Genomic DNA, 16,252 nt, shown 5'->3' with positions numbered 1-16,252 from the left:
CATTTTGGCACAGACATCGAGCTGCCGACCAGCGTAGAAACATGGCTGAAAACACAGGCGGCTCCATTCTATGATGAGGGTATTGGAAACTTGGTACCACGCTACGTCAAATGTCTAAATCGGAGTGGCAACTATGTAGAGAAATAGCGTAACTAAAGTACTTGTTACAAATAAAAAATTTTTTATTTTCACTGTGGTTTTAATTTGGTGACCGATCGGACCTTGAGAAAAAACCCTTGTATGAAATGAAAATTTGCGATTGTGTACGAATCTTTTGAACCATTACTCCACAGATCATTCATATTATTTCAAAAAGTGTGGAAATGCATACTTATTTGCGTTCAGCAAGATGGTGTACACACTAATCCAATGGATAAATAATTCTTACGTAGAAATGTATAAAATTATTTCATCGTACGTCCTCAATGTATATTTGTTCAGGGATATGGGGGCCTTCCTGACAAAAAAAAGTAGATCAAAAGATTTTTAATGAGTGAAATTAGATTTGATGAAGAAAGTGAGAGCCAACTTAATCAGCATGATGAAATGTGATTAAACTAAAAAAAAGTATTATTCTCTGATGATCGAGCTGCATTATATCTTTGTAAAGCTAAGTTACAGCATTATTTTTTATCAACACATGTAAATGAAAAAAAAAAAAACATTGGGCTGAACGCTAGACAAATTTATTATGTACAGATAGGAATAAAAGATCTAATTTCTCTACCCTTTGCATAGTTTCCTTCTGTTGATAATCTTTTATTTGTGGTTGCTGAGCGCAGGATTAGTTTAATTAAAATTTTAGTAGGAGTAGAATGGTGCAAATATAATAAGATTTTGTGTATAAATTAAGTAATGTTGTCTGTATTTATAACTAAAAGCTTCCAGGGAAGAGGATGCATAAGAAAATGATTCCTTTCAGAGACATTTTGTGTATGAATGTTTGCATCACACAGAATGAATTGAATTGTAGAGGACTATGCTTGTAATATCTCTCTTGACACTTTGCTTTTGAGTATGAACTATACATGCATCATTAAGTAATCAAAGTTCAAGGAATTCATTGTGATGGTAATATGTTTTATTTATATATATATATTTTTTATAAACTATCCTCAGCTCGTAAAGTTATGTTTACACTATTTTGGGATTGCTGCTAGCCAATCAGCAGAAGTATGTTGATGCTGTGAATGCACTACATTGTAAAATTCTCTAGATGCTTTGCTGTTTTGCTTCAGAATTAAAATAAAACGAAAAAAAAAAGAAAGAAATAGTTAAAGGATACTTAATAAAGCACTCTCTGTTACTTTTTTTAATTTATTGTAACAATAAAATTTTTATTTGCTAAATAATTACATTTTTGATTAATTTTTTAAAAAATTTTTTATAGGATGCTGGATTTAATTTTATAACAGCTTCTACTAATAAACAGAATTAATCATCAACAGTGTTTTCAATGCTTCCCTTTGTAAGTAATTTCTATAATTTTAAGTTGTAAAAAAAGTCATCTTCTAAATCATAATCCTAAAACACATTTAAAAGGAAATAATGTACAATTTGATGTATTATATTGTTCATAATTAAGAGACATATTTCTGGGAGGTTTTTATGGAAAAATAGGCAATAATCAGTCATTTGTGAAGGAATAATTCAGTACATTAACCTCTTTGATACTGATAGAACCAATACTTATAAGAAATTTAAGTGATAGAAGCATCAAATACAAGTGGCAGATAATTGAGTATTTTGCAAATTTTTCATAATTGATAATGGTGAGGTAAGAATTAGTGCACCTTCTTATGTGAAGTAGGATCATTTATAAGCTATTTGCATTGCCTTTAATGTTATAGGTTTTTAAGAATTTTCAACGGGGTAGGTTTTTTTCTGATTGCTTGGAGTTGGAAGTTTCCTTGCAGAATATTTATTTCTGTTTAGCCTCTGAAACCACGATAAAGTATTATTTCAGAGAATGGATGAGGATGATATGAGTGAATGTAAATGAAGTGTAATCTTGTATAGTCTCAGGTCGACCAGTAATAATGGAATAATAATAATAATGTAATTAATAATGCTTTGCACTTTTAAACTGATCACTCCTTGAGGAGTTAAATGTAATCACATGCAATTTTTGATTATTGCTGCCACTGTATCCAAATATACGCATTCCTTTTACATTGCTCCAATATGTCTACGCTACTACCTTGCATATCTTTGTACTAATTTCTTTATTCCAGATGTCCAATACCTCTTGAATTTCCTCTTGATTTTCACAGTGACTATATTATGATCCAATAGCAAGTAATGTTCATGGTATTTCTTCCTTATCGTTTTGCTACAATCTTTTTATTATATCATCCACAGCTGTTAAAATAGAAACAAAGTTTACTATTTATAAGCAGTGGAATATTACTCTCCTGGACTAAAATTTGTTAAATTCAAAATTATTCAGTTTGAAATAAATATTTTTCTGTCTTTATTTTTATATACATATAATTATAATTTTTTTCCTAATTTTCGTTTTTTGTCTTTTAAGAATAACATTTACTTGGGCTACAAGTATAAACAGTCCCATCAAAAAAGTTAAATTATATTTTACAAAAAACTACAGTTGAAATAAAAATATTTAAATGTCGTAAATTTTGAAAATTTCATCATTTAAATTATTGCAAATTTTGTCTGATATAACTTATTAGAAGTCGGAAATTTAAATCTGGTAAGTACAATGACAGTATACAAAATGAAGGAGGTTAGCTAAAGCACTGTTACACAGGTGTTAGTTACTTAAAGGGGCTACTACAGGACAAATTCCTTGCCCAAAGTGGATGTTATAGGAACTTATTTACTTTCATTCACTTTAATTTAGCATTTTAAAACCGTTATTGTAATATATCTAAAGATACTTTGTGCGAATAAAAGCATTAAATTCTTTGTCTGTTGTTACAACTGCTGCTTAATCTAAAAGTGCCCAATTGTTTGCTTTTTAATAAATTCTGTTAGAAATACAATTTATTTGTACTGATTCATCTTTGTAAACACAACTGTTATATTTACATTTGTATGCATAGATGTACACAGTGTATTTGATAATTGTTGCATTGGCACTATTTCTTTTTCAGCTTTTCAAATGAAAGGAACATTACAACGTAGAAGAGCAACATACAACATATACAACTTATAGCGTTCATGGTTCTTTATACTATTGCTGAATGATTATATGTAAAGTTATATTATAATAATAAAAGACATATATTATTTTCTTTTATTTTAATAAATTCAATGAATCAATGAAGAAAGTATTGTAATGTCCGTTAGACAGTGTCAGATGTACATGTGAGTTAATATGATGAAGAGTAGTTAATTAAATGTAGCCCACCGGGCTGGTCTAGTGGTTAACTTGTCGCAAATCAGCTGATTTCAAAGTTGAGAGTTCTAATATTTAAATCCTAGTAAACCCAGTTACTTTTATATGAATTTGAATACTAGATCATGGATACCAGGTGTTCTTTGGTGGTTGGGTTTTAATTAACCAAATCTCAGGAATGGTCAACCTGAGACTGTGCAAACTACACTTCATTTACATTCTCATCCTCTGAAGTAATACCTTACAGTGGTTCCAGAGGCTAAATAGAAGAAGAGAAAGAGAGAGTTAATTGAATCCGTGATATAAGTTGAAATCATCTACCTGTAAGGTATGAATCTAGTATGAAAAAATCAAACGATTCTTTGATTTGAAAAATGACTTGAACTTTTCACCAAGTTAAATAATTATGTCAAGGACGTTGGAAGTTTGTCAAATATCAGAAATAAACAAAATATAGCAGAATAAAGGGAATTCTTAAAAATAAAAGGGATTAAATTAATGGTTGTTTTAACCTGTCCTTCAACAGGATACTAAGTTTGAAAGTTAAACAGATGTATTATTTTTCATTAGGCTTGTTTTCACAACTCATCATCATTTTCATACCTGTCTGATATACGGCCTTTACACCATGTATGATTTATTGCTTTAAATTTTCAACTAAAAATTTTAGTCTTTGTAGATCCAATCTCTTTTAATTTTTATCATTTTTGATCTTCTAGGCTTCTCTTCTTTGCACCTTCTGCTGATCCTTCTAGCACTGTTTTAGTCAATTTTTCTCCTCATGATATCTTTTGGCCGATTAGCTTTCCTATTCTGAATTAAGCTTGTCTATGTTCTAATTAAGATTCTAAATTTGTTCGCTCTCCTCATGATTTTTTCATTTTCTGATTACTTCATTCTGTTATATTTGTACTTGATCTTTTTCAGGCAAATTATGTGGTTTTCTATTAGATCAGTACACTTCTACTGTATATTTCTTTCACCTTTTAAGTATATCTGTTTTACTTTTTCCTTTTTTTTTACACATAGTTCATATTATCCATTTCTTTCTAAATGTTCTGTATGTGATAATTCATCTGCAAGACATTCTCATTTGCTTTTTGAATCTTATTGATTCATTATTCAACTTCCTGTAGAGCATCTCAACTTCTTCAACCTTCCTGTTTTTTTGTTTTTTTTTTATAATTGCCTGTTTTCTTCCATTTTTTCAATCATCTATCTGGTAACCCATGGCTACCTTATTCTGCTTCCCTTAATAAAGTTAATTGTTTTATTCCATTGCTATATTTATGGCATCTTTAATATTCAGAAAAAATTCATTTGAGCAATTGTATTCTGCATTTCTTCTTTCTAATTCTTATAATAATTTCTCTCTTATCCAAACCATATTAATTTGAACTAATATCTATTTTGGTCAGCCTGGCAGCTGATGAGCTGTTCGTCTGCGGGGAAGTTCAATTAAAACATTACCTGATGTTTGGCTGCCCTACTCTTGGGGAGGCCAGAGACTGGGCCGCCCTAGAACTTAGAGGTCAAGGGGAAAATTGGATACTCACTAGCAGCGAGTCAATGTGGCAATAGATGCATTGTCGGACCGTGTGGAAGTTCCTTAATGCAGTTGCTTTGTTCATCCAACATCAGTAGTTTACTTAAGGGAAAGACTCCTACTGCACTGTTGTGGGAAGCTAACCTAGAGATATATGGCTAACCACCAGCCAATTAAGGCTTCAAGAAATTTAATATGGTTGACAGTACTTGCTGGCATTCAGCGACCTAGGTGTGGGCAGTGAATTGCTGTCTAGACAAAGTAAATTTTAATTTATGAATACCAGATACATTTTTAGTAGTTGACGGGTTGTGCCTACCCATTTTAGTAAATATATGACAAGTGAGCGGTTGGGACACATAAGCTGGTGGTGTATGGCACCGCACTTAGTCCGCTCACACAGTTAGGTAAGCTCTAGAAGTTAGTTAGGACATTGGTTGCTAAACTGTTTTGAGGCTCAATGGCCATTTGTGGCACAGACTTTCAGTCTTAAGCTTTAGGGTGACCGAAGGGGGTAGTGGCAGGAGAAATGCCAATCAAGCCAAATTCTATCTTATCCAATTGATGCAATTTATTCCACCCTCCATTTAGTTAATTTCTCAGCTCTTTTAACTCCCTTCAATATTACTTTTACTTCTACTACCAGAAGTACAGTGCATTTTGAAAGTTGCTGTGCTCTGGAATTATGGGATTGTAATGACAAAACTTTCTTAATTATTACTTTGCATTTTTATTTCACTATTTTATAGAAATGGATATTACAATAACTGGAATAGTTTATAAAAAGTGTTGAAAATTATCTCTTCAAACATCAATACAACATTGCATATATTTCAGTTTGTTTTCATACACTTTAATAACTGATGTACTGGAATGTCTTGTATGAATGCCGTTATTGCTGTTTTTCGTTGGTCAGTTGTGTGTGGTCTGTTGCGATACACTGCTCTTTTTGCTCCTCCCATGGAAAGTAATATGGGGGAGTCAGACTGGGCAATTGTGCAGGCCAAAAACCTCTCAAAATGATTTGTTTACCAAAGATATTTTATAAAAAATCATTGACCTGATAGCTGTGGCACCAACTTGTTGGGATATAACCGTGATTAATTTTCACCTCGTTTAACTAAGTAATGAGGGTTGTTAAAACAGAACAATAATAATAACTATCAACTGTATTTTCAAAAACGACTGGACTCACAATGCGCATTCTGTTCAAATCACACCAATCTTCAATTTTCGCATCATGTAAAGATTGTTCATGCAGTTAATAAGAGGTCAACCACAGTCAATAGTCAACCACAGTTGTTTATTTTGTAATTTAATATATCCTCCCATTTGAAATCACTCTTTCTGTAAAAACGTAACCTTCAGTATATCTATGCAACTTCGGTCAATAAAACGTTAAACCATTTAAAATAATTTAGTTTTTTTGGCATGATCTGTTGGTTTCAGTTCTTGAACACATTACTATGTTGGAGAAGAGATTCAGTTCTTTTCTTACACCTTTATGTGTGGTAGCAAGTCTAATATATTGCTGCTGTGCAAACTTACGCATTAGCTTTGATGAACTTTCAGCCATAGCATCTGAAATATCTATTTGTTAAATTTAGGTTGTCTTCCACTTTGATCAGCGTCTTCAACAGAGCCTGCTGCCTGAAATTTTTCGATAAGAGTTTGAAATGCATTGCAGTGAGGACTTTTCACCTCTATCAAAAGAATCATTACTTTTCTCACAACTATTGATTGTAGTAAACGAAACAACACAAAATGAAAAAAAGAATGTTCAATAAGTTAACATCTAATGTCTTGGTTTATCACTGAGCAATACCCAGTGAACCATGGGTAACCAACCTAATTCGAAAAAACCAGAATGCACCACATGATTCCAAAGTATGATGTATAGTGACTTTCTGAATGAAAAAAGTACTTGGCAATCTACATATATTGTTCATTGTATTTCTCAATTTCTCTTCTGCAAATATATAGTCAGTTTTTTATGTTTTCATCTCCTGATAATTTTCAAAACCTCCTGAAGGAGTTGGAGTTGGACATTTCAAAATCTCCAGCCTTCTTTTGTAGTTTTTTTTTACTATCCTATATTATTAGCATTATGTTAGTATTTTTTGTAGTATTTATTATCCTTCTTTCATTTCGTGTTCTAACTCGTTTCCTTTCACTTGTTCATCCCTCTATTGTATATTTATAGTTATTAAATTCAATTCATTAAAATTCGCTATCGCGTTCAAGAGTAAGACCAAAAAAAAAAATCAGGAAAAACATATACCTATTCAAAATTTGTTACAAGTTCCTCTTTGCGCGCTATTGTACATGTGGTTTCTAATTTGCCGGCTCTCACAAAGTTTATATTCTTGAAAACACTGCATAAACCACTCTACATTATTCTGTTCCATATGTATCAGTGAGTATAAAATCTTCAACAATTTAAAAACTGAGTATAATCTTTACATTTCAGGCAAGTAATACAAAGAGTACAATGTAATATTAAATCCTAACATTGAATATTTATACTTCCTTCATCTTCTTCCACCAATTGACCTTCATTAAATAGTTAATTTCTTTTTCCACCACCACTTTCAATTCTCTTCAGTATCCTCTTTAAAACCTCCCTTACATTATACCTAGCATTCGTTATGATTTTTCAGCACCGTCCTAGGCAGTTAACTGCAGTTTTAATTTACTGATCGCGCAGTCACTGTTCTATTCACTGCTAAACGATCACTGACAAAAATATACTAAACGATTCGTTATCAATACTTTCTTTTAGAGTTATAATTTGGTAATCTCTTCCTGCATGCTTAACAAGAAAGACATGCTTGCCATGTATCTGGATAAAAGTCATTATGGGTTACTTAATTATTATTTGAATAATTCAAATCATCGTCTGAATTGCGTATGTGAGGTATACTAAGTTTGTTACTTTTGCAGCTCCTATACCATGCACATGATTATCAAGAGCCTCTTAAAATTTTTGACAGGAATTGTGCACAATAGATGCACGTGAATGTATCCTGTCCCAGCATGTTGACTAATACAACTGGTTTTGTTATTTTTTGTTTCCCATAACAGTTTTGAAGAACTGTTGTCTCTTTTCCTAGCATTTATTAATAATTCATACTGCATAGATAAATTGGTACCAATATTGTGAGCAAATTGCATACATTTTATTACAATACTGAATAATCACAAATAAATTAATAATTTTAATGTAATACCACATAAATGGAGGAATGAAAAAGTACTAAACTGTACCAACCTGAATTCTAATGAATATGCTACTAAATCTTCATCAATGTCTATTGCGCGACAATGGATAAAAGAAAATTTGAAAATGTATTGATTGGTTTTTTAAAAGAATAGGACACTGTTATTCTTTAACAGCAGTGACCATTTTCATATATAGTTCGTTCTATCTAAATACAATAGTTTACTAAATGGGAAGTATTTTTAAATTTTTTTTACACAAAATATACAATATAACTCATTACAGGTAAAAATTTTGTTATGATGCTATTAACCATGAAGAGAAGGCTAATTAGATATTCAAAACTTACATAATTGTCAATATTTTGATGTTGCAAACAGTATGTAAGACCAAAAAATTCAGATTTTGAAACTTTGTTTTTTTTAAAATGATAGCCACTGACTGTGAAGTTTAATATTTTGTATTGTAAAATATTGTCGTCTGAAAAGACCTGCAACTGAATAGTTTTATATATTAGAAATAAATAATGAAAGGATATTTACATAAATGAAAATTAAGGATATTTACATAAATTATTAAATAAGGCACCTAAAAAAAAATGTATGGTCATGGGAATTAATAAAATAAATAAATACATTCTTTAAACAATAGCTGCATTTGATGTAATAATTTATGACTGCATATAACAAAGTTGTGTTTATAAAATACACACAATGTAATGTGTGTTTAAGTATGGAACCTACAGTCCTAGTTTGAGATAGTACAGCAACAACGTATGCATCTGGCTGCACACTGCATTGAGAAATGATCACAGATAAGGTTACAGTGGGTAGTAGATAAGGCACTGAATCCTCATGTTGAACACAAAACAAGTTCATCCAAAGATCTTCATGCAGTATCTATCTATTTAATCAATAATTTCTTCAGGAAATTGAGGTATGTTTATCAGGATAGAAACAGCCCATTAGCGATAAATGTTTTTGTATTTATTAAATTAATTATGCATTATTTATTTAAAGTTTTGAACACCTCAAATACATGCTTTTCTTCTAAATATTAAGGAATCAGCTGAGGACTGGTTTGGGCTTCATGAAGAATTTTAGAAAATTCACATGAATTTAAAAATATTTAGAACTACATAAACTGAATATAAACTTTTTAGCCAAACCGTTAAAGTAGCAGTATGTTTATTACATACAATTACGAGATAAAGTTATCAAAGAAAATACATAGAGAAGATATAATCAAACCTGAATTAGTACTATTAAAGAGTAGTCAGTACTTTGATATTTGAGAGGTTAAAAGAGAATAAATTTTTTCTCAATAAATAAGGGTTTATAATTTTACTATAACACTACCATGAAATTAGATTTATGTAGTTACTTGTTAAATTGCTATCTATCTCATTTAATACACGAATCTTTTCAAGGCATCCTCATTCTTAATTATTTATATGTAAAATGCACAAAAATGTTCATTACTGTTTTCAAAACATGTAATATTATTACTTTATTTATAAAAAAATAAACCTCTGGGAACAAGATGGCAAATGCAGTTGCATAATAACATAGGCAGTAGCCGGGATTTTCTACAGGGGGGAAAATATGATAATTTTTTTTGTAAAATATTGGTTTTATTTGAACATTTAAAAATGCCAAAAGTAATAATTGCAATGCTAGTCGAATCTATCAACATAATAATTCAGCACTAGCCTATGAGATTTCTGTATTAATCCTGACAAAATTTCTTTCTTACATTTATTTAGCTTCCAGAACCCTCTTTTTATGGACACTCTTCATGCAAAGACTGAAAGCCGATTTTCTGTCATTGTTGACTGTAACCAAGTTCCTGTCCTGCACAAGGTGCTGAAGGATCTTTCGATAGTAAATGTTGGTTGTGCAAGTGAGATAAGTAGCATCCATTTTATGGATAGGTAGAACAATAAGGTTTCTTTAATTACTGCTGCTAGTACTACATCATTCAGTTTGGCATTTGGCACATTTTTTCCTTTCCATTGGTTGTACTACAGCTTCACCAAGGAAATCATTAAAATTGTAGTAACTAAAAAACTTGTAGCTTTTTAACAAATACTTATATGTCATATCAAACATTACGTGAGAGTGTACTGTAAGCAATGAGAATGCGGGCAAGTTCTCCTTAGAAAAACGCTCTTCCAGAGACATTATTAATGAATCAATGTATGGAATAATTAGTGATATTCTCCAAAACCTGCCAGGAGTCTATGCAGGTGGATTTGAACGATGTTTCTGCTGATTTATAACTCGTGGCATATTGGAATCTGTTGCAAGATGCTCAACGATTGTTTCTGCCCCTGCTATCACACTTTCACTTTCAACAACCGCATTTCCGCGATGATGTCAGTGATTTTTTTTTGTTGTGATTTCCACACTAAAGTAACTCCATACTTCACTGAAGAGCATCTACCACCGGTTGCAGTAATTCCGAATATTTTGCTATGAGACAAACACTAACAATGAATTTCTGATTTTGTAGCAGCATAATGCATTTGAAAACCACTTTTTTCGTTGCATTGTTAACATCTGCTGACAGTTTTTCAAGCGCCATAACAATTTGCACATAATGTTTCTTGAATGTGGCGGATTTCACAGAGCATTGGTATAGTTGGTAGGCATTTTCAATGAAGGGCTGATTCTACACTGAATCTTATTATTTCTTTTAATGTGGAGGCTGTTGTATTACTTTTATTTCATTTGAGCTGTTTACAACTAAGTTCAGTTTGTGACTAGCACAGAAATGTATAATGCTCTCGTATTCTTTTCTTGAATAATTTTCTGGCGGACACCACCATCCTTCCCTGCCATACTGGAACACCCATCGTATCCTTGTCCAATGCACTTTTCTGGATCAAGGCCTACCCTTTCTACAAAGATGTTAATTGCAGATAATACAGATTTTGCATCGTGTCAGTCAACTCTACAAAAACTAGATATTCCTCACGAATCATCATTTAATTGTCAAAAATCTAACCTCAATGGAATGTTGCTCAGGTGCTCTGAGTCCTAATACGCCATTGCTCTTGTCTGCCAGGATACTGTAACCACATGCTTTATTTATGTCAGTAGTGATGTCATCTCCAATGACATCGCCACATAAGCTGATTATTTCACTTTGAATCCATCGTGGCAAGTGGGAATTTTTGTGCTCTTTTAAAATGTGGTTGCCAGCGTCAAGTTTGAGTTTCATCAAGTCTTCAATAACACTTTAAAAAACACCAAAATTAGGTCATATGCACCACCAAACGTTTTTATTTTTTTTTTTTAAGATAAACCACGCTTTATAACTGCTCTCAAAGTTGTTTTTGTAAACTAATCAACAATGTATCAGCAACCAATACATTGTTACACCTTTTTATTGTTATTCATAATTTCTTGATTCTCAGTGAGTATATTTTGTGTAATTTTTTCTACTAAAAGGCACAATAACAACAAGAGAAATATACAATTCACTGATATTATATACTTTTCTTGCTTATATCCTCTTTTATCACTAATTAACATCTTATGTTTAACTAGAACATGGGGGTTACATTTAATAGAACATTGGGGTTCTATTAAAGTCAATTTTCTGATATTATTAATAAGTTATATTTATTATGCACATCATGATACTATACACTATAACTCCACTATGGACTAAAATAAAGATATACATATTGTTTGAATCATGGAACGTACATGTAGTTTTCCACAACTGTTAATGTCTTACTGCTCTCTCTCTCTCTTTTTCCTGTTTAGCCTCCGGTAACTACCGTTTTTGATAATTCTTCAGAGGATGAATGAGGATGATATGTATGAGTGTAAATGAAGTGTAGTCTCGTATATTCTCAGTTTGACCATTCCTGAGATGTGTGGTTAATTGAAACCCAACCACCAAAGAACACCGGTATCTACGATCTAGTATTCAGATCCGTGTAAAAATAACTGGCTTTACTAGGACTTGAACGCTGTAACTCTCGACTTCCAAATCAGCTGATTTGGGAAGACCCGTTAACCACTAGACCAACCCGATGGGTTAATGTCTTACTGCTAGTTTTGGAAATGTCCACCAGTTTCCTGAAGGCCGGTCCAAACCCTTCCCACCATATGTTTTGACATCAGGAATAATGGAATTTATCTCAAAAACTGTTGTGTGAAGGGTTTCCCTTCAAGAAAAATGTGGATATTTCCAACACTTGCTGTAACACATTACTAGTTGTGCATAACTACCATGACTCAAATGAAATGTGAGTGTCTCTGTATTATAGTAAAACGTGGAGTTATAGTGTGTAGTATCATGATGTACACGATAAAATGATCTCACTCTATTAAAGAAATCTGTTCATTAACTACATCTAAAACTTAAACTTGGTTTCTGTTTACAGAAATGACAGAAATTAATCTCTTGAGTTCAGACTGAAAACAATTTTGTTCTGTTGAGAAAAGAATTATAAAATTTTACTGGAATCAGTTTATTGTTGTTATATTTATAAACAAATGTAATATAACACACGTACTTACTCCCTTGTGACGATTTCTATCGCCACACCACCTCCTCAATTATTAGTGGCCTTTACCAAAGTTCGTCTTATTGATCCTCTGACTGATATTACAATTATCAGTTTGACATACGTCAGGATGCCACCGAAGCAAATGCCTCGGTAGACATTTCCGTCACCGTTTTAACTCAATTAAAGGTACCACGTAGTCGCATATATTTTATAAAGTAATTAATCGAACAGTGAAATATTTATTTTAAAAGTAATTCATCAAAGCAAATCACTGCAACGAATCGAGTACAAAAGATATTTTGTATTTACTGATTTATATAAAACAAAAGAATTCTATCGTTGACAAAATTTGATTTCATAATAATATTTTTACGATATAGTACCGGACAATACTACATTCTACACCGTATTATTGAAATAAGATAAAGTATTAAACCATAGTACAAACTTTACTAAAACCCGGCTTTTATCAACAGTCTAATATAAAATCGGTGGATATAGTCGAGGCACAGGTTGCACTGATACTAATCTATGTTTACAAAATAACATTTATATAATTTTGATTTAACTTAAGAAACGTATTGTTTGTAGTTTTTTTCACAGTAAATATACTTCGAGTTTTTGCTTTAAAATTATTTACGTAGTTTAGTCTAACAAAATAAGATTGATCAGAATACTGACATTTCCGTGTCAAGTCAAGTAAATTAACGAATTTCATTCCAAAACTCTCTTCCTTACTAAACAACCTATCATAGTTTAAAAAATATATTTCATATGTTATTCTAGAGTGAACCACTCTCATAATAAAATCATGGTAAACCAATTGAGTAATCACCGAGCATTACTGATACATTCAGCAAATTGTTATTTTCTATTCAAACAGTAATTTAACTAACATCACATTAATATAGTTATATAAAATGCTTCATTATACTGAAATGGTGTGGAGTTTGTTTTTAATAAAATGATATCACTGTCAGAAACGGTTTTAACCGGTTTGATTTCTGAAATAGCGATATATCGATGATAACAATTATTAAAATGATGGAGTATTCTACTCGCCCCAGTTAAGTGCAGGCTTGACTTTGACGGATAGTATATCTACTTTTTTTAATATTTTTCATTTCCTGGCTGTATGCTTGAACTGTTTAGCTATAATAGCATACGAATCATAACATTAATATAACAGCATTTGGTGTTACATTATACTATGCAAGTGAACGTTTGATTATCGGGTTAAATGTTTCACCTTGGAGTTTTGGCAGATCATGACATTTCAAAAACAAAAAAAGTATCTATAATTTTAGTATTAAAAATTCTCAGAATGATTTACGTACACATGTATATATGTATTTTTATTAACTTTTTTTTTACTTTTGTTTTTATTGATATCTTTAAACCGGAGGGAAATATTTGAATGAAATTTGTGAAAATGGTTTTTGAATATGGAGCATTGATGCCAATTCATTTTGGCACAGTACCTTATCGTGGCGAGACACGATCACCTTAAGTTCCGTTTCTATAAATTTTACTCAAAGAGTAGAATAATTTTTATATATAAATCTTCTTTACGTGCATCCTCACATATTTCAATATTTTACTTCATTTTCCTCCTACGTAGCAGTTTGTCGAGGGCCAAGATCTCGGTAGTCACAAAGTTATGTAACTTTTTCCCGTCTAATGTATCTATATATATATATTTATATTTATATACATATTCGTGTGTGCGAGTGCGCGATTGAAACAAATAGTTCATATTTTATATTATTATTTTCCTTAATACTTGAATTTATAGCTTTTTCGTTTTTAATTGCTACATATGTACATTTGAATAACTGTATACTTACAGGGCTAACAAATTTACATATATATGAAAATTGTAATTCAAACTGTACATAGGTATCTGAACCGTATTTTAACAAATTTTCTTCATTTATATTTAAAACTGGAGTTAGTTGTTCAAAAAAATTGTTCGTTATACTTCTGGTATTTAAACGTAAAGTACATCTGAAAACAAACGTGAGAATAAACAAAACTTAGGATGTTATGCAATTTTTATTTACTATTAAAACACAAGTTTAGGCTCATGATGTATTATGCACAAAAATGATAATTATATTTTTGTATGTTTTCTAAATTATTAAAAAAGTGAAAATCCACCTTACCAGCAAATTAAATGTGTCTCTCTAGATCTTTCAGTACTTAGAGCATCGTCAGAACAATAAAATAAAGTCAAAAAATTTAAATGATTAAGCAGTCATGAGTGTTTGCTAATATAGTAGTTGAACTAGCAAACGGTCATGACTGCTTAATCATTTAAAATTTTTTTACTTTATTTTATTCTCCTGACGATGGTCTATGGACTGGAAAATCTACAGACACATATTTAATTTGTTGGTAAGTTGGATTTTTACTTTTTTAATAACTTATTAATTATATCAACGGTAACCATGTTTGAGAAATTGTGTTTTTTTTTAAATATTTAACGTTCTAAGAATTTTATTCAAGCAAAAATGTAAATAACATATACAGTTAAATTAAATGACTAAAATTAAAAAAAAAATAAATTAAAAGAGTACCCAGGAAAAGTAATATATTGTTACTTTCAATTAAGAAAAGGATGCTGAGTCCAAAATAGCTAAAAACTTGTAATTAATGGTATAATTAGTAGTAATAATATGTTCAGGTTCAATCTTCATGTTGATCTTTGACCCCCTTGAGTTCAAGTTGAGGCAGAACCTCAACGTATTTTTTCCAAGGTTATCCCCTGTTTGCAGTTAAATTTACACGCTGAAAGAGTGGATTTACTGCAAAATATATAGCAAAACACGGGTTTGAGATGTGTCCAAAATTACAACAAAGAACCAAATATGAAATTGCGCGGGCCCAGGAGGTGCCTTTAGGGTGCAGGGGTCTAGATTCCCCGTGCTTCATCACCGTCGCCCATCCGCAAAAGTGCAGGCGCACCGGGGCCGTCGTGCGTGTATAGAAACCTACCTCACCCAGTCCTCTCTGCACCCATACATCTATTCTCGGAATTAATTAACGCGTCCATACACCAGTAGGTGAGGTGTTCCAGGCCTCCTACCACTCGGCCAGAACTAAGTCCTTAGCCTCGGTCTTAGTCATACCAAGATAAACCCGCCGGAGCATCAATGCACGCAGCCGTACCGGGGGAATTCTGAAGATGACCTCAATAGCGTTTCGCGAAACCGTGCGGTATGCGGCCGCAATGTTCAACGCAGCATGTCTTTGAAGTGTCGATATTTTATATACATTCCTTTTCTTTTCAAGGGCCTCTACCTACGCAGCGACGGCAAACAATTTGATAGAAGAAGCCACCGTCAGTATTATACGTCGTATAGATGCACGAGGACCTCTGTGGTTACGCATAAGCTTACTGAAATTGTCAACAACTGTCTCAGCACGTGCCAAGGTCTGCTGAAGGTGGACGTTGTAGTTTAGGCTCCTTCCCAACCACACGCCGAGGTACTTAACGCACCCCGACGTGGGAATACTGGTCCCAGCAACATTAATCTACATTTCTCGCAATCTTCTTCTCCCGACGCTACTACGGAGGTTTTATTAGGTGCTAAC

The 16,252-nt window shown here is 32.1% G+C and overlaps 1 protein-coding gene across 3 annotated transcripts in view; it reads right to left on the bottom strand.

The window, feature by feature from the left end:
* Positions 1-1,303: 1,303 nt before the first annotated feature.
* The window catches only part of LOC142333173 (uncharacterized), an 83,426-nt gene continuing 68,477 nt past the window's right edge, over positions 1,304-16,252 (bottom strand). For all 3 annotated transcript variants that reach the window (XM_075380119.1, XM_075380120.1, XM_075380117.1), the window contains 3 exons: positions 14,503-14,662; positions 8,477-8,623; positions 1,304-1,524 (listed from right to left, as the gene is read on the bottom strand). In XM_075380119.1, coding sequence (XP_075236234.1) covers positions 1,480-1,524; positions 8,477-8,623; positions 14,503-14,662 — 352 coding nt within the window. In that variant the 3' untranslated portion in view covers positions 1,304-1,479. The remainder of the gene's footprint in view (positions 1,525-8,476; positions 8,624-14,502; positions 14,663-16,252) is intronic.

The sequence above is a fragment of the Lycorma delicatula genome, chromosome 12 (genome assembly GCF_047948215.1).
Source record: "Lycorma delicatula isolate Av1 chromosome 12, ASM4794821v1, whole genome shotgun sequence".
In the NCBI taxonomy this organism is placed as follows: Eukaryota; Metazoa; Arthropoda; class Insecta; order Hemiptera; family Fulgoridae; genus Lycorma; species Lycorma delicatula.
The sequence above is the reverse complement of the archived record's forward strand: the minus strand, read 5'-3'. Positions and strand labels throughout refer to the sequence as shown.